Below are 19,150 nucleotides of genomic sequence, written 5' to 3' on the forward strand. Positions count from 1 at the left end.
CTCTCACAAACTGAAGTCAGTCCAATAAAAGATATTACCTCATCCATCTTGTCTCTCTAAGTGGGAATATGTCTTGTATCCACTCAGCATATTACACCCTAGGAAAGTATAGTTAAATATACGGGAGGTGAGGGGGACAGGAGCAGGGTTATTCTGCAAACAATCATCTGACAATCTAATTTACTTTTCTGCTTCCCAAACAAAACAAAATTGGGAACAAGCTTAGTCTGTGAAGTCTTCCAGAAATTCTCAATAGTCTTCTGTTTTAAATGATTATGTCTGAGCTGGACTAATGTCTCAAATAACAAAGGAAATACCAAATGGGAAGGTATCAAGCTTTCCCACTCTGTGCTGTGAGATTTTACTATAGATTAGCTACCCACAAAGGATCTGAGCAGCAAACGTCAAACCCAAATGTTTCTTATTTTAGTATTTGGTTTTCCATGTTGTTTTTTTCATAAGTAAAAACCTCCAATGTGAAAACCAGGCTCCCAAGAGTAGAGCCCAGCACAGGACTAGCGTAGAGCCCTGCAGCAGGACTGGGATCCCACAGTTCCACAGCACCTGCTGCCATAATAGCAGGCGCGGATGGGAGCGGAATTAAAAAACAGTCCTGCACAGGGCTCTATCCAAAGGTACAGCGAGGGAGTATTTGGATAAAGCCATGCTTTCCCTTCCAGTTTTTACAGATTACACACATGTTAAGTTGCTTTGTATTCCCACAAAAATACAAGTTTGGGTGACACCCACCCTGATATTCAGAGGTGTGCTGTTTCTTTTCTTCCCAAACTCCCTCCCTCATCAGTTCAGCTTGATGACCCTTTTATTCCCTACATTCTTAAAAAAAAAATTGAAACCATTCTTAAAAAAAAAAATTGTAAAAGTCGTCAGAATGATCTCTGGGGAAAACTGAGGTCTGATCTGGCACCACTTGCTCCGGAGCAGCAGGCCTGAATTTCTGTGTTTATTCATAGGATAGGTAAAACAGGTCAATTGTGATTGTGCAAGCTTCCACACACTGATGTGCCAACCTGGAGTTACATTGGTAATTCAGTCTCCAATTCTTATTCTAAACTGAGACAGTCAACATGGCTTCCAGGTAAGTGACCACAGCAGTGTAGACATTTGCCAATGAGGAGCTAAACCAAGCCCCGTCTCACCACTCATTTCATGTGGTTTTAGGCCACAATTTTTAGCTTTAACTGAAGTTTTAAAAAAACCCAAAGAAACAAGTAACATGTTTTCTAGTAAAGCATTGGTAAAACTTGCCAATTTCTGCTGATATCCCTTCTCCAGACCCCATCCCTATCCCACACTTATTCCCTACGGTATTTAGGAGATTGTGCAAATCCTCTCCAATTTATGTACTACAAGAGGGCCACAAAAATAAAATAAATATCAATCTATGAAAAGTTAAAAAACAAAGTTACAAAAATCATTCACCTCCATTCCATCTAAACTATGTGAAAACTGGACACTAGTGTTTTTGGAATATACTCCAAGGTGAAGCAAGCAGTGATCTACTGGCAATAGATTAAGGGTCAAATTTTCAAGAGAGCTCAATCCCCATTTAGGAACCCAAATAAAGGCCAGATTTTCAAAGGAGATCAAGGTACTGGGAGCAGTGCTGATCTCCTTTGAAAATCTGGTCAGAAGTGTCCCAAATAGAAATGGCTGGTTCTTATTGTCTGAGATACTAAGCATGTTTAAACCAATCAGACTAAACACACAGGAAAATTATTCAGTGTGGCGTTAAATGAGCTAATGCAGCAGAGACACTAGAAACTTTGTAGAATTAGTGTTAATTGGTAGTTACATTAAAATAGTGAACCAACCAAATTTTTCCCAGATGAATAGTAAAAATGCAGTAACTATTCGATAAATTCAGCTTATTTCCCACTTTATTTTTGTATTGCCTGGTTGGTGTATTTATTTTTATTTAAAGTGACTGCTCATTATCTTTCAGATCCAAGAGCTATGCCCCTGCTCCCAACATCAGGGAGTTTTATTATGTCAAGTGATTGCTTAACCTTTCTCTTGCCTTGATACAACAGAATAAGGGGAGTATCTGATACAGGACCTCTTCAGAGAGATGCCAATGAAGATTTTCCTTCAGACTGGTTACTGTACTGGAACGCTGGGGCTACTACACATTAAGTTTCATAAACCAAGGGAAAAGTGTGTGAGATGTTTAGAAGTAGGGTGATGACTAGAAATACACTAGTGGTGGAAGAGCAATAATAGGATAGCAATAGGAATTAGGTGTGATCAGTGACTGTCCCAAGTCACAACACAGTGAATTGCACTACCACTGTTAGTGATGTGAACAATTAGACACCCCACCTCAGAGTCTGAACCTTGGTGAGATTTGGACTCCTGAAGATGTATGTAAATCCTTGAGGGGAAATATTTTTAGTGTTGCTTGTGAAATCTGGTGTGCTATTGTACTTAACTTTAGCATTCTGTGCTAAAATATGAGCTTGTTTTACTGTAATTCTAATCTCTATGTATAGTTTCCAGTAATAAAATGTCTGGTTTTATATTAATGTCTGAAAATATAATAGCATTCTGTATTGACCAATGAGTGCCTGATTGCTTATAAACAAACCAATTTGTTTTTGGCAGTCACAGGTTTTTTAGGAAATCTGAAGCAGCTGCATCATGCGAAAGGGATATAAACTGGAGGAGGAAAAAAGCTTCTTTAGGCATTGGCCACACTTCTATCAACATGTCCTTCAAAATTAGACTGGTTCTGTGTTTCATTGCAAACTAAATACGGAGTTATGGCTTTGCACTGAAACAATGCAAAATTGGTGCTCTTACAGGATTTCCACACAAAATGAGGGGAAACTTGACACTTTGACTGAGTTTTACTTAAAACTCAGAAGAAAAAAAAACACATTTGCATGATCTCCTGTGAGGTGGAACCTCTGCACTTTCCATGGCTCTCCCCAGGCCTTCCTTACCCATTAGTTCATCAGGACCAGGAGGATTTTTATATGTCCACTGTTAGAAACAATCATTGTTAATCATAATAGACCCTGGGATACAGGCAGTGTCGGATTTAGAGTTAGTGGGGCCTGTGACATTCTGTACTTCGGAGGAATACCCTTCAACCCCATGTTCATCTTTATAATATGATTGTGTGGTATCCAATGCAAAGTTTGTCATGTCAGGTATCTTCGGAAGGCTTATGATGCACTGAGCATTGTTGTTATGGTAATGTTATAGTAATCGTTGTTATAGTAATGTTATAGGTTGTAATTTCATGTATATAGTTATGAAGCTGAAAATGTGTCCTCATGGCTTAAAGCAAGCCCAGGCAGTTCACACCTCATCAGGGCATGTATGGTAAAAACCCAGCCCATCCTCACAGGAACAAAGGACACTGGCCTAGGCAGCAACAAAAGATCTGGTGGACTCTCGAGTGAGTCACCCCGTTTCCTTTGGTCAGTTTGGGACTGCGATGAGGTAATGCTCACCTGACTCTGAAGGGAAGGGGGCAAAGCCAAGAGGGAAGAAAGGACATGATAAAAGGAAGAGATGTTTGCCATGCTCTTCCTCTCTCTTCCACCTCCATCTACAGACATCACCACCAAGTGACTGAAGCGCTGATCAAAGGGGATCGCCTGGCTGAAGGGCAACCAGCCAGTCTGTGGTGAGAAGCATCTAAGTTTGTAAGGGCACTGAAAGTGTTAAGATTAGCTTAGAATGTGTTTTGCTTTTATTTCATTTGGCCAAATCCGACTTGTTGTGCTTTGACTTATAATCACTCAAAATCTATCTTTGCAGTTAATAAATTTGTTTGTTTCTACCTTTGATTCTACCTGAAGCAGAGCGTTTGGTTTGAAGTGTATCAGAAACTCCCCTTGGTATAACAAGTCTGGTACATATCAATTTCTTTGTTAAATTGACAAACTCATATAAGCTTGCAGCATCGAGCTTGCATAACTGGACACTGCAAGACGGAGGTTCCTAGGGTTGTGTCTGGGACCGGAGATATTGGCTAGTGTCATTCGGTTGCACAATCCAAGGAGCAAATTACATGCCAGAGGCTGTGCATGAACAGCCCAGGAGTGGGGGTTCTCACAGCAGAGCAGGGTAAGGCTGGCTGCCAAAGTCAAGAATTGGAGTGACCTAGCAGATCACCGGTCCAGATAAAACCAGGGGAACATCACATGGCCCTGGGCGCAGCTTCATTTTTGGGGCATCCGCCTCAGGACCCAGCCAAGAAAAAGAACATTCTCTCTCATCTCATCTCCTCTCCATTTTTCATTCTTTATTTCTTCCTCCTCCTTCTCCTATATTATAAATAATGGGAAGTAAATGAAAATAAAGTGAGGTACCTTGATTGGGGCAGGGGGTTGGGTGCAGGAGGGGGTGTGGGGTGTGGGCTCTGGGAGGAAGTTTGGGTGTTGGGTGTGGGCTCTGGGCTGGGGCAGGGGGTTGGGGTGTGGGAGGGGATGAGGGGTTCGGGCTCTGGGAGGAAGTTTGGGTGCGGGATGCAGCTCCTAGGAGGGGGCGGAGACAGGGGGTCTCTGCACACTGCTGCCTGCAGGCACCTCCCCCGCAGCTCCCATTTGCTGCAGTTCCCTGCCAGTGGGAGCTGCGGAGTTGGTGCTTGGGGTGGGGGGAGCACACGGAGACACCCCACCCCTCCCAGAGGCTGCAGGGACATGCCGGCCACTTCTGGGAATGAAGCAGTGCGGAGGGAGGGAGGTAGAGTGGGAAGGGAGCTGCCTTAGCCCTGCTTCTGGCACGTCTCTGCACGCCCCTTGGTGGGAGCTGGACCGCGGGTCTCCGTGCGCTTCCCAGGGTGGGGGAAGCACGTGGAGCTGCAGCCTCCCCCCACCCCCTAACAGGGGCGCACAGAGACATGCCAGCAACCAGCCACTTTTGGGAGCGGCGTGGGGCCACCAACCATGGCATGCAGGCAGCCTGCCTGCCTGAGCCTTGCTGCACCACCGGCTGGGACTCAGGGGCAGGTTGTCAGATATTTGTCCTGCATTTTGGGGGCCCCACTGTCATTGGGGGCCCCAAGCAACCACACGGGTAGTTTTATGGTAAATCTGTTCCTGTATTAACTAGGGGTTCTATTGCTCCAAGCAAGCTAGCTAATCTAGTGTACTAAACTAGTCACCCATACAAACAGTCCCTGAACATTTTGCTGCCCTAAGCAACCACCTCCTTTGTGGAGTCAGCTTTGGGAGGATAATTTGGCAGCCTTCAATATCAGAACTGTAGGCATTTCAGAATAATTTACCAATTTAGAAGGTTATGCTGTATATTGATTTCTAAAAACAACCTGGAATTTCTAGGGTGAATTTCTCAAGTGATGGAGAATGCACTGTCAAAATATACGACACTAAACAACAGGAAACAGTTTCACTGAAATATAAGTCAGCTAGCCTGTTGAGGATGAGATTTGTGCCAAGTTACAGAGCAGTAAACTGCAGTGGATAGGCCTAGTTTTATGGCGGAACTCCAACCGGCCATGTAGAAGCCCATTGATCTTGAAAGGTGTGTTGTGGAGTGCGTTGATCATCGTAGCAATGAAGACATGTCTACAGATTTTGCATCTGTTGTTCTGGCAGGGCCTGACACTGCTTTGAGTTGGTGTGTCCTGGTCTGTGGGAAGCTGGCTTCTGATGATGAGCTTGGAGAGGGTGGGGGTTGTTTGTAGGCCCAAAGAGAAGGTTCAGGAAAGATTTATTTCAGGATGTGGTCCCCACTGAGTATGGGTTGAAACTGTTTAATGATACCCTGTATGGGTTCCGATGTGGGGTGGTAGGTGACAACTAGGAGTGCATGGTCAGAGGGGGTTTTATTTCTATATTGAAGCAGAATCTCCTGGGGTATTTTGTGTGGCCTGTTTCATGATGCAATTTAATTCTCTGATGGAGTGTCCTTGTTTGGTGAAGGTGGTTTTAAGGTGTATATCCTGGACTTTCTCCTCGGAGCATAGTCTCTGGTGTCGGAGTTCCTGGCTGTAGATAACAGATTTCTTGGTGTATTTTGGAGTGGTTACTGGATCTGTGAAGGTAGGTGTGGCAATCTGTGGGTTTCTTATCTATAGTTGTCGCTGTTGAAGCTGAACGTGGTGTCAAGGAAGTTGATGCTAGTGTGGGAGCAGTCTAGGCAGAGTTTAATTGATGGGTGGTGGAAAACTAGGTTGGAGTTTTGGTTGTCTGTCCAGAGGATAAAATATCGTTAATGTAGCTCAGGTATATAATTTGTTTCTTGGTCCAGAAATTCTTCCTCAAGGTGGCCCATAAAGAAGTTGACATATTGGGGAACAATCCTAGTACCCATGGCTTTTCCCAGGGTTTAGAAAAAGTGTAGGTTGTTGAATGTAAAATTGTTATGGGTGAGGATGAAATGGATGAGTTTGGCAATGTATTTGGGGTCAGGTGGATATTGGAGTGTTGTCCATTGTCTTGTAGATATTTGAGGCAGGCAGTGATTCTGTCATTGGGAGGGATTTTTTTCCCTTTCCCACCCCATGACTGGAAAGGTGCTAACTGAACCCTTCACCTTGAGAAATCCTTGAAATACATGTTAACTAGTTATGCTAAACAATCTGTTTCATCTTGCATTTAGCAGTGATACTCTGAATATATTTCCCAAATGTGAAGAAGAGCTCCGTTCAAGCTTGAAACATTGTCTCGCTCACTGACAGAGATTGGTCCAACAACAGATATTCTCTCACCTCCCCTTCTCTCTCTAATATCCTGGGATCAACATAGCTACAACAACACTTCATACATCTTCTCCTAATCTCAGGGCATGTCTACACTTACCTTGGATCGCTGCGGCGATCCATCCACCGGGTGTTAATTTAGAGGGTCTAGTGAAGACCCACTAAATCGACCACAGATCGCTCTCCCGTTGACTCCACCAGAACAAGAAGCATAAGGTAAGTCGACGGGAGAGTATCTCCCGTTGACCCAGCGCGGTGTAGACACCGCAATAAGTTGACCTGAGCTACGTCGACTCCAGCTACATTATTCATGTAGCCAGAAATGCGTAACTTAGGTCGACTTAAGCCTGTAGTGTAGACCTGCACTCAGTTCTGCCACTCAGGCTTGAGGATATGTCATTGCACTTTCTCAACCTAATTTATACACTTATTGTGACATACTGTTTATTTATGGCATTTAAGTTTCATAACTGAAAGTATGGTCTTTTGATTATGAGGCACAGGACTGGGATTCAAGTGCCCTGAGTTATTTTTCCAGCTTTGCTATAGACTCACTTTGTGACCCTGTGCATAAAATTTATCTGCTGAACTTCAATTGTTCTGAGCACCTGCAAACCCATGGAAGTCAGATGCTCAGCACTTCTGAAACCTTAAGGTTGTCTATGGAAGTACTTCCCCACACAAAATGCATAGTTAACCTGATGCGTCTGACGAAGTGGGCATTCACCCACGAAAGCTTATGCTCCAATACATCTGTTAGTCTTAAAGGTGCCACAGGACCCTCTGTTGCATTAACCTGTGGAACTCATTGCCAGAGGATGTTGTGAAGGCCAAAGTATAACTGGGTTTAAAAAGATTAGATAAAATCATGAAAGATAGGTCCATCAATTGCTATTAGCCAAGATGGTCAGGGATGCAACCCATGCTCCAAGTGTCCCTAAACCTCTGACTGCCAGAAGCTGGAACTAGACAATAGGGGATGAATCACTCAATAACTGTCCTGTTCTGTTAATTTCCTCTGAAGCATCTGGTATTGGCAATTGTCAGAGATAGCATACTTGACTAGATAGACCACTGATCTGAACCAGTATGCCTGTTCTTATGTGCCTCCATTTCCTCCTCTGTTAAATGGGGATTACATCATTAGTGTATGTGAAGCACCCTAGAATCCCTCCAATGGGAGATATAAGGTAAGTATTATTATTTCATTTTATTGTAGCATAGTTGACATTCAAAGCTAGTCTTGCTTTGCTGTTCCCTAATGCTGTTTTCTTCCCAGCTTTTATTTTGGCTTCCAAATATCATTAACATTTTAAAAGCTCTCTCTTGTAAATATGTACTAAATATAAAATGAGAAACAAATGAACAAACAAAAATATGGTAATAGAGAACAACAATTGAGCACTCCAGTCAGTAGAAAGAGAACACGAGTGATTCTCCCACTATAGTAAAATAGGAGAGTGTGTGTTCCCTGCTTCTCATTCTCCAGTAAACTGAACTATAGATCAGAGCCATATGGACCATTAGCAACAACATTTTCAAGCCACATGGGTCTCATCTAATTTCTGTTAACCTAGTTTTGTTGATATGTTTGGTAAGGGTCACCAACCTTACACCCTGGTCTGGATTGATTTATGAATTTGAATCCAAATGTGGTGAAACATTGCAGTTTTAACATAGTATTATTTTGAGCAGGGCGGCAGGGGAGGGCTTTAGCCCTCCTTCTCTGCCCCCCCCCCAGTTTCATAGGGGAGGTCTACCCTAGATGGAGCTCTTAATTGCAACAGCTTGAGGGTGATATGTGATGAGTTCCAAAACTGTGAGCAGCACAGCCTTTGAGATAGGGAATTTGTTTATAAACAGAGGCAGGGTGATTAAGATAACAAAAGGCTTATCATTAAAGTAGATTAAGGATCCTTAGATGATCCTGTACGCACTGCCAGGCACTTCAGTGAAAAGATTGGAAACAAAGGGTAGGAATAAAAAGTGAGACCAGAGAGAAGTAAATAGTGGTGTCCCTCAGGGGTCTCTACTGGGACCAGTTCTATTCAACATATTCATAAATGATCTGGAAAAAGGGGTACACAGTGAGGTGGTAAAATTTGCAGATGATACAAATTACTCAAGATAGTTAAGTCCAAAGCAGATTGGGAAGAGTTACAAAGGAATCTCACAAAACTTGGTGACTGGGCAACACAGTGGCAGAAGAAATTCAATGTTGATAAATGCAAAGTAATGCACTTAGCAAAATACAATCCCAACTATACATACAAAATGATGGAGTCTAAATTAGCTGAACTCGTCCATAAAGAGATTTTGCAGTCACTGTGGATAGTTCTCTGAAAACATCTGCTCAATGTGCAGTGGCAATTAAAAAAGCTAACAGAATATTGGAAATCATTAGGAAAGGGATAGATAATAAGAGAAAAATATCTTATTGCCTCTATGTAAATTCACGGTACACCAACGTATTGAATAGTGAGTGCAGATTTGGTCGCCCCATCTCAAAAAGATATATTGGATTTTGAAAAGGTACAGAGAAGAGCAACAGAAATGATTAGGGATATAGAACAGTTTCATATGAAGAGAGATTAAAAAGACTGGGACTTTTCAGCTTGGCAAAGAGATGACTAAGGGGGGATATGATAGAGGTCTATAAAATCATGAATGGTGTATAAAAATTGAATAAAAAGTGTTATTTACTCCTTCACACAACTCAAGAACTAGAGGGTCACCAAATGAAATTAATAGGCACCAGATTTAAAACAAACAAAAAAAGTATTTCTTCACAGTCAACATGTGGAACTCTTTGCCAGGGGATGTTGTGAAGGCCAAAACAATGACAGGATTCTAATCAGAACTAGATAAATTCATGGAGGATAGGTCCAGTAATGGCAATTAGCCAGGGTGGGCAGGGATCCAACACCCTGTTCTGCATGTCCCTCGCTTCTGTTTGCCAGAAGTTGGGAGTGGGCAACAGGGCAACTTGATGATTATCTGTTCTGTTCATTCCCCCTGGAGCACCTGACATTGGCCACTGTTGGAAGATAGGATACTGGGCTAGATGGACCATTGGTCTTACCCAGTGTGGCCATTCTGATGTTCTTATATAGAACCCAGATGCATCTGCTCCTCACTGTAACCCACTAGATCCCACTCTCCTCCCAGAACTGGGATAGAACCCAGGAGTCCTGATGGGATCTCTCTCTCCACAGAGTTAGTAATAAAGTAAGAATATACATTAAAATTTAAAACCTAACAAGTGTCCCTTAAGCCAGTGGTTCTCAAACTAGGGCCGCCGCTTGTTCAGGGAAAGCCCCTGGCGGGCCGGGCCAGTTTGTTTACCTGCTGCGTCCGCAGTTTTGGCCGATCGCGGCTCCCACTGGCTGTGGTTTGCCGCTCCAGGCCAATGGGGGCTGCAGGAAGGGCGGCCAGCACGTTCCTCAGCCCGCCCCTTTTCCTGCGACTTGCTACAAGATGTTAAAACATGTTGTTATTAGAGCTGAGTGGGCCTAATATTTATTTTATTTTATTTCTTTTATAAAGGAATTAGATACAGGGCTCCTGTCAGCTAATTGCTAAGTTATCTGCCAAAAAGCTAGAGTTTTCAAGTGCCTAAGGAGTCCTACAAATCATGGTTAAAATTGCCCCCCGTATCAAAATCTGAAATGGCGCCCCTGATTTTGAGCTGTCAGGTTCATTGCAAGAGGGACTTGGGAAGACCTATGCAAATTTGTTTATGCAAACTCATGATAGTAAATTCACCAAGTTTTGCTACTGAGCTTTTCTGTAAGTGAAAAAAATCACAGATAATGAAAGGCAGCATTTGGAATTTGGAGCGTTAATTAGCTGGACAATTTTTTTTTTCATAGAAAAAGAAACAATGAATGTAGTATGACAAATAGAAATAGACTGGAGTTCTTGTGAAATGCTTTGGGCCCAGTCCTGCTCCTGTTGATTTTGATGGGAACAATATTTGGTCTTTAACCTACCACTGCTCTCCCTTTTTCATACTGAAATAAATGGAAATTTCTCTCAGTGTAAAGAGCAACAGAGTCTCCTGTGGCACCTTTAAGACTAACAGATGTATTGGAGCATAAGCTTTCGTGGGTGAATGCCCTCTTCGTCGGATGCATGTTCAGTTGGAGCTTAGTGGATATCAGAGTCAGGTATTTGACACTTAACTTTAAATTCTTTAAGTATTTACCGGATCACGTCACTCTCTAAACTTGTGGTTGATTGATTTATTTTTTGCGAGGAGTAGCGTGGAAGGTCTGGCTACCATATACAGAAGAAGATACACCACCTGATCCACACTGTGGTCATGCAAACCGTAAGCTTTGCACATGAAACGTATATAAGCCCCAAAGTCCATAAGACTCTACATAAGTGCATACACAGGGATTCTGTCAATGTTCCCTGAAATAACTATTAAAGTAATGCTATGATTTTTGTGTGGTTTGGAAATTGTCTGTTATGAATCTCCTTGATCTGACATGCAGCCTCTCTCTAGTTTCTTTGTTTAACAGAGGTTGCTTAATGGTGGTTATTAGACAGCATGTCACTACATCAATTCAAACTTAGTTTACATATAGTGTTCGGTTATGACAGAAGCAGCACTATAGTGAACTGTGTCTCGCTTTACTCTTCAAAGATTTGCTTCAGGGAGATTGCTTGGAGTAAGATGGCTTGTTCTAGGAAGGAATCAGAACTCGGGTTTATATAGCGCCTTTCAGACCCTGTATCAGAGGGGTAGCCGTGTTAGTCTGAATCTGTAAAAAGCAACAGAGGGTCCTGTGGCACCTTAGAGACTAACAGAAGTATTGGGAGCATAAGCTTTCGTGGGTAAGAACCTCACTTCTTCAGACCCTGGGTATACAAAAGCATTTAACCAAGCAGTGACTCAGTGTTAGTGCAGTGACTGAAGGTAACAGCAGCTGCCAATATGCTCAATACTATAATAGCTAACACTCTTAGCTGGGTAGCTCATTTTATGGACTGTTGTATAATTCTATTATTAAGACAGAATTTCTAATGGTAATTGATTTCTATCAGTGTGTTCTTGAATAATTCATACTATAGACAAGAAGTAAATTTTTACAAATATACATTACAGCATGTCATTAGGGCTGTGACCATTACTGCTCCCAGTATTTCAGTTAGGTATATCATTTAACACAATTTTTCATTAATTCTCCTGCTCATGGATCACAGAGTGCACCCTTCAGATCACTAGATTTCAGAGAGCCCAGTTCTCTGCCCTATACTGTGGCTGAGGTGGGCGAGAGTGGAAACCATGACATTCTTTCAGCATGTGTGAGGTTGTTCAGGAGGACTTCTCCATCCAGCTACTGAAGGATCAAATGTATGCAGCTGGAGGGCTGATATGGTCGAGGAGGTTTGAAGCACAGTCTGTAAACTCAAGAATGGCTATGCTGCCAGTATTTGCAGCATAGCTGCAGAGCTAATTGAGCACGGTGGGAATTCCATTTTGGGAGGGTTGACCCATATTATCAACCAAGAATGGATTCATGAGAAACTACCTGACGACTGGTGCCATGGGATTATTCCCCCATTTTGGAAAGGGAAAGGCAATGCTCTGGTGTGCTCTAATCACCACAGCATCACTTTGCCTTCCATTCCAAGCAAACTGTTCATGATGGTTCTTCTTGAACGTGTTAAGCCCACCATAAGAAATCTACACCATCTACAGCAACTTCTGGTCAGAGTGACTCAAATTATAAAAATGTATTGGTATTACAGACACAAAAATCTTTTTTAAAAAGCTTAAGGATGAGTTATTTAAAAATTTCCCTACACACAACATTTCCTGTTACTTCAACAAATCATAGAAACATAGAAATGTAGGCCTGGAAGGGACCTCAACAGGTCATTTAGTTCAGTCCCCTGCACTGAAGCAGGACTAAGTGTTATCTGGACCATCCATGACAGTGTTTGTCTCACTGGTTCCTAAAAACCTTGAATGACAGAGATTCCTCAATCCAGTGCTTAACTACCCTTACATTGAGGAAATTTTTCCTAACATAAATCTCCCTTGCTGCAATTTAAGCTCGTTATTTCTTATCCTGTCCTTAGTGGTTATGGAGAAAAATGTATCATTCTCCTCTTTATAGCAACCTTTTACGTACTTGAAGACTCATGTTCCCCCACAGTCTTCTCTTCTTCAGACTCTCCATTTTTCCTCATCTTTCCTCATAGGCCATGTTTTCTAGACCTTTAATTATTTTTGTTGCTCTCCTCTAGACTTTCTCCAATTTGTCCACATCTTTCTCCAGATGTGGTACCCAGAACTGGACACAATACTCCATTTGAGGCCTTATCAGTGCTGAGTAGAGTCACTTCTCATATCTTGCTTACAACATTCCTGCTAATCCATCCAGAATGATGGTTGCTTTTTTTTGCAACAGTGTTACATTGTTGACTCCTATTTAGTTTGCGAACACCTATAATCCCCAGATCTTTTTTTGCAGTTCTCCTTCCTAGGTAGTCATTTCCCATTTTGTTTTTGTGCAGTTAATTATTCCTTCCTAAGTGTAGTACTTTGAATTTGTCCTTATTGAATTACATCGTATTTACTTCAGATCATTTCTACAGCTTGTCAAATCATTTTGAATTCTAACTCTGTCCTCCAAAGAGCTTGCAACTCCTCCCAACTTGATATAAACCACAAAATTTATAAATGTACGCTCTATGCCATTGTCCAAATCATTTATGAAGCTATTGAACAGAACCGGACCCCACAACAGATCCCCACTCGATATGGCCTTCTAGCTCGATTGTGAACCATTGATAACAATTCTCCAAGTACGGTTTTCCAACCAGTTATGCACCTGCATTATAGTAGGTTTGTCTAGGCAATATTTCCTTAGTTATCCAGGCTCCTTCCCTCTTTGCAATCTGCCTCCTGCTCCAGCCCTGGCTGGACAGTCAAGCCCCTGTCCCCAAAGACTTTGGTTTTTCTCTCTCCCAGGCCTCTAGCTCCTTGTAAATGTAATTTCTGCTTAGGTATTGGACCCCTCCCACTGTAGCAGACAATAATGACGGAGCTGTATTGAGCACCAATGCATACAGGAATTGAATGCAGAGATGTCAATGCCCAGCAGAGAGGCAAGTGATCAGAAGTTGCTCCAATAAAAGATTACCTTGCCCCCCTTATCTAGCCATATAGTGAATCTACATCCATACACTAAGTAAAAATAAGGACCAAATCTTCACTTATTGCTGTAAACACATTTGAACTGAATATTTTAAGGTTCCAAAGTTGTGAAAGCTTGTAAGTTCTTTCACTTGTGGTTTCCAGCCACAAGTGCCACAATACAATGAGAAAGACTGTTCTGTGGTATTTCCAGCTGGGAGTGGAAGTAGACATGTAATAAATCTCATAAAGAAGGTCTGTTCTTGTGAGATTTCTACCACACTTTTGCAGACTCAGGAGGTTTGAAAAAGCTTTATTTTAGCATCTGAACTTTTGGCTGCTTATCTGAACTATTTGTGGGTCACCCATCACTGATCTACACTTATTGCTGAATTGTGGCTTGGCTTAAAATATTTTTTTTAAGAGTTGCTTTAGGAAATTCGAGTGAAAGATACAAAGCCTGCAAATCTGGGAGTGCTCATTTCCATATCATTTAAAACTGTCCATCTAAATGCCCTTAAACAGAAACACGCCCAATCAAAAGGAAGAGAGGTTGCTGAATCACTGAAGTAGTATTTGACATGCAAAAATAAAATTTTGGGCCAAAGGGACAGATTGGCAGAGCACCGAGAGCTCCCACTGATTTCAACAGGTATTGCTACTGTTCAGGACCTTTGAATATCTTATGCAGGCGTCTAACGCAAGGGTCCAATTTGAAAATTTTGGCCTGTATATTTTTCTGATTCATGTAGAGAAGAATCCTGTTCCTTTTATTCTTTTCACAAATCTAACTCAATGCATTGCTGGCAGAGTTGCTGCTAAATTATGCCAGACACAGTAGCAAACATTTGGAAATCATTAATTAGTTCCCTTACTTCCATATGCAGAAAAGGTAACAAGCCCATTATTTATTATCCAACTTTAAAACAGTCACAGTAGAAAAAAAATAAAGTTTTCAATATAAGATATTTCATCTCTAGGCTCTCACTTAACATACATTAGTAAATACAGTAAAATTTAAAAACACAATTCTAGATTCAAAAGCTTCCTAACAGAATGTTTTTATTTATTTAAATTTTTTAAAATAAACATTTTCAGCTATTAAAAAAAGTCACATATTTAATCCTGCAGAAATGAAAGTGTCAGGCTTGGAGAAGAAAAAAGAGATGGATAGATCCCCAACTGGTAAAGATGCGCTTCGTTGCAGCTATAGCAAGTTAAACCAGATGAGGATCTGGCCCAGCATGTTCTCAAAGGGCTAGTTAAGTTTTTCTATCTTTGAGGATAAAATGCTTTTTTTCTTTCCCACACATAAAATATCACTCGAATAACATTTTACAAGGAATCCAGCTCTACATACTAGAAAAACAAACATAGAAAGGCACTTTGTGGTTTACAGTACAGCAATAGGATACTTTAGCTGTTAACTTCTGGGTTAGTCCACGTAAGACTGTACATTAACATTATCCTGAGTGACTAGCAACTTCCTCTAAAAGTTGAAATGTTCTAAGCTTCAATGAGACATGCTCCCGCCCACAAAAAATGCCTCAAAAGTTAATTGCATTGGGTCCCTCTTATTACGTGACAGTTAATTAGCCTGTGGAGGGGCTGGTAAATAATATTGCTTTCAAACAATGACTTCTATAATATTCCATTGCAGCACTAAGATTCTTTCTCAACAAATCTATTTGAAAAGGAAGGCTCAGTCTGGAGTTTTTTTGTTCAGATCTGAGTAGGATTCTGATCATTTTTTCCAATTACGCTTTGAAGAGGTGACTCAGGAGTCAGTTTTAATTGAGCACCTCTTCCTACTCTCTGCTAGAACAGTGTTTCCCAAACTTGGGACGCCGCTTGTGTAGGGAAAGCTCCTGGTGGGCCGGGCCGGTTTGTTTACCTGCAGTGTCCGCAGGTTTGGCCGATCGCGGCTCCCACTGGCTGCGGTTCGACGCTCCAGGACAATGGGAGCTGCTGGAAGCGGCGGCCAGTACGTCCTTTGGCCTGCGCCACTTCCTGCAGCTCCCATTGGCCTGGAGCAGTGAATTGCGGCCAGTGGGAGCCACGATCGGCTGAACCTGCGGACGTGGCAGGTACTCAAACTGGCCCGGCCCGCCAAGGGCATTCCCTACACAAGCGGCGTCCCAAGTTTGGGAAACACTGCTAGAAAATTTCTAAAATTTAAGGAGTACTGAATTTTGAAGAGCTGGAAAGCCTCTATGTCATCAAACTGAGTCATAGAGAATCATAAAATGATCCCATCGTGGAATTAAAATTTATAGCATGACAGACTAGACACCGCAATGTTTGCGTTCATCATGTGACTGCACTGCCAGAACACATCATCACAGAGAGAAATGACAAGACCCTGGTGGCTCCGCTAAGTTCACTCAGTATGTTCCCATGTTGCCTCAGGCAAAGCAGGCTGGTCAGCACATGACATGACCTCTGAACCAGAACTGTTGGACCCCAAAATGTCACACTGGATTGAATATCGCTGAGGAGTATATATAAAATCTTACAGGTATTTCCTCTGAATGTGACTATCTGCCTGTGGGTAAGGACTGGCCAACAGAGTAAGGGATGGAAGGACGAGGCCTATGCAATGAACACTGAGTTTGACTTGTGTATGGATAAGATCTGCTATGCGACCCATAAGAGGGACTAAAATAGTTTGTAGGTGCTAGCTATGCCTATCCCGTAAGTCTTAATAAAATAATATGTATATTACAACTATTAAAGAAATTCCCTGGGCTAGATCATCAGATGGTGTAAATCAGCATCTCTCTATTGACAACAGTTTGACCCTGCCTATGCATCATTGGAACAAAACATATGTCCAGCTTACCTAGGATGTGGAAACTTTGAAAGAACCTTTCTGGAGCCCAAAGGGGTCATTTCTATGGCTTTGTAGGGGTCAGGTAATCTTTTTCTTGAATGGGCTCAAACCGGAACACCAAATCTGAAACCTCCTACCCGAAAGAACACTTGGGCAGTATCTGGATCCAAACTTAGGGACTCAGGCCTAACCAAAGCAAAACAATAAATCTGAACACACCCAATCTTTAGGGAAGTCTAGATTCAGATCAGATTCCAAATCCAGACTTTGGGACTTCAGCCCACACTCTTGTCCTTTTTATCACTTCTTGAATCAAAAACAAGCTCATGAATCAGTTTATCTTTTCTTTATCTGCACCTGCCTATGTTATAGATTAAAGCAATTCAGTAAACTCGTATCACAATTGCCCCTTTTATGATTGATATTTTATATTCTTTTGCACTTAGGCCAAACTACTCAATTCTTATGTCTCAGAAGGGTGAATGGTACAGTTACAAAAAACCGTGGAAAGTCTTACCCTGTCACTCCACTCCGTGAGGAACCAGCTCTTAGCACAGGGCCCCATGTCACAGTTTTCAATGTCATTTGGCCGTAGCTTCATATTACACTCCTCGTCATCAACAATGTCTCCAAGATTGCTGACACACTTAACATCTCGGGTCCTCTGCCCCACTCCACATGGCACCGAACACTGTAATAAAACAGACTTTGCATCAGCACTACATTCAAGACCTAGCAACTATAGCCCAGGTCCAGCTGGAGATCATCTATCCATTACCTCCAATGCCACGGGTGCAAAAATCTACATGAGCTGAAGAAATACTGATTGTTCGTGGGGAGATATTTCAATAGTTCTATAGATGAGGGTCTCATTCCAATGAATCATATAGGTGAATTTAGAAAGACAAAAATTAAAAATATAGGGCCAAACACCGCCATGATGACCATAAAGAACCTAACCACATTGGGACTGATGTGGTTCTGCTGCATTGGGGAGCTTTGTTACAATGCACAGAAACTTAGCCCTCTAAGCTCCAGAAAGGTTGTTTCAAGGTTTCCACACACTCTGCATGCTTTTGAGTTGCACTCCTGGGCAGGAGATAAAGCAAAGAGTAACTCAAGGGAGCACAGCTGCTCCTGATCCTCAACTGAAAGTGGGGGGAAGACTCCCCTTCCCTGCTCTTCTCTGGTCTCTCTGTATGGAGTGCTGCTCCATACAACAGCCAGCAGCATCTCTGCCTGGCGAGGTATGCAGCTCAGATCATCAGGAAGGAGGGCAAAGAGAGGCAGATAAGGAGTCCTGCCTAAGGAACTCCACTGCCTGTTGTGACCCAAAACTAAACACCTGGATAGGACCCTCCCCTGCCAGTGCTCCTATCGCTCTATCATCAAACACTACGTGACCATGTAATTAAAGGCTGCACGATTAAAGGCTGCATGAGAACACATACACACAAGGGGTACAAATTAAGGTTGCACAAGCAGCCTTATATTTGGCATTTCCTAACTTCTGAGTTCTTGACTTTGTAGCCTTAACATTCTCTTAACATAGGTTTTTAAATTTTTTTTTAATGATTATCTACATGGCTGCAAATGATCAGTGCCAGCAACTGGAACCTTCATTTTCCCCATCTGGACACACTTCTCACTTTCCTATCTAAGCAAATGCGAAAGCCATGAAAGCATCTAGCAGTAAGAGCATCACTCATGTAGGATTGCATCTATTTTTCCAATCCCTGAGCCCAAAATACTTGCAGAAATTCAGGTTAGGCTTGTGAAACAAGTCACTAACGTATTGGAGTAACACCAATAACGATGATGATGATGATGATGATAACACCCAGCTCTTACATAGCTCTTTTCATCCGTGGAAATCAAAGCACTTTACCAAGGAGATCAGTATCATGATCCTCATCTTACTGAGGCACAAAGAGATGAAATGGCTTGCCCAAGGTCACCCAGCAGTCTAGGAACAGACCCAGGAATAGAACCAAGGTCTTCTGAGTGCCAGTCCAGTACTCTTTCCACTAGGTGACACTGTCCGGAAATGTCCTTAAATCTGGAGTGCCATCTTTTCTAACCAGAATCAGATCAAAGCATCTATCATTTATGTTTCTGTGTTAGGAAAAATGGCACTGCAACAAATTGCTTAAGATGCATTTTTAAAATCAGGGCTGTCTCCAAAGTGAAAACCTACTTGTACTCCAGTAACCTAAATGCTCTATTTAAACCACAGAGTTTCCAAACTTAAATGCCTCTCTCATTACAGTAGGTCCTTTCCTCCTGATGCCAAAGGATTCTTTTTTGGGGGGTGGAGTGGGGAGGGGCAGGGGAATAAATCAATCACTGGATTTTATTTTGATTGCCATTTCATATCACCAGCTAAAATTACTAAAGCAGCATTTGATTTACAATATTTCTTTACTTTGCTTCATAGGACGTATTTTAAAAAAAACACCCA

The 19,150-nt window shown here is 42.1% G+C and overlaps 1 protein-coding gene across 2 annotated transcripts in view; it reads right to left on the reverse strand.

Annotated features, from left to right (window-relative positions):
• Positions 1-19,150, reverse strand: part of THSD4 (thrombospondin type 1 domain containing 4) — a 644,254-nt gene that overhangs the window by 39,315 nt on the left and 585,789 nt on the right. For both annotated transcript variants that reach the window (XM_005284967.4, XM_008164064.4), the window contains one exon: positions 17,207-17,380. In XM_005284967.4, coding sequence (XP_005285024.2) covers positions 17,207-17,380 — 174 coding nt within the window. The remainder of the gene's footprint in view (positions 1-17,206; positions 17,381-19,150) is intronic.

Source organism: Chrysemys picta, chromosome 10, assembly GCF_011386835.1.
Source record: "Chrysemys picta bellii isolate R12L10 chromosome 10, ASM1138683v2, whole genome shotgun sequence".
Lineage (NCBI taxonomy): Eukaryota > Metazoa > Chordata > Testudines > Emydidae > Chrysemys > Chrysemys picta.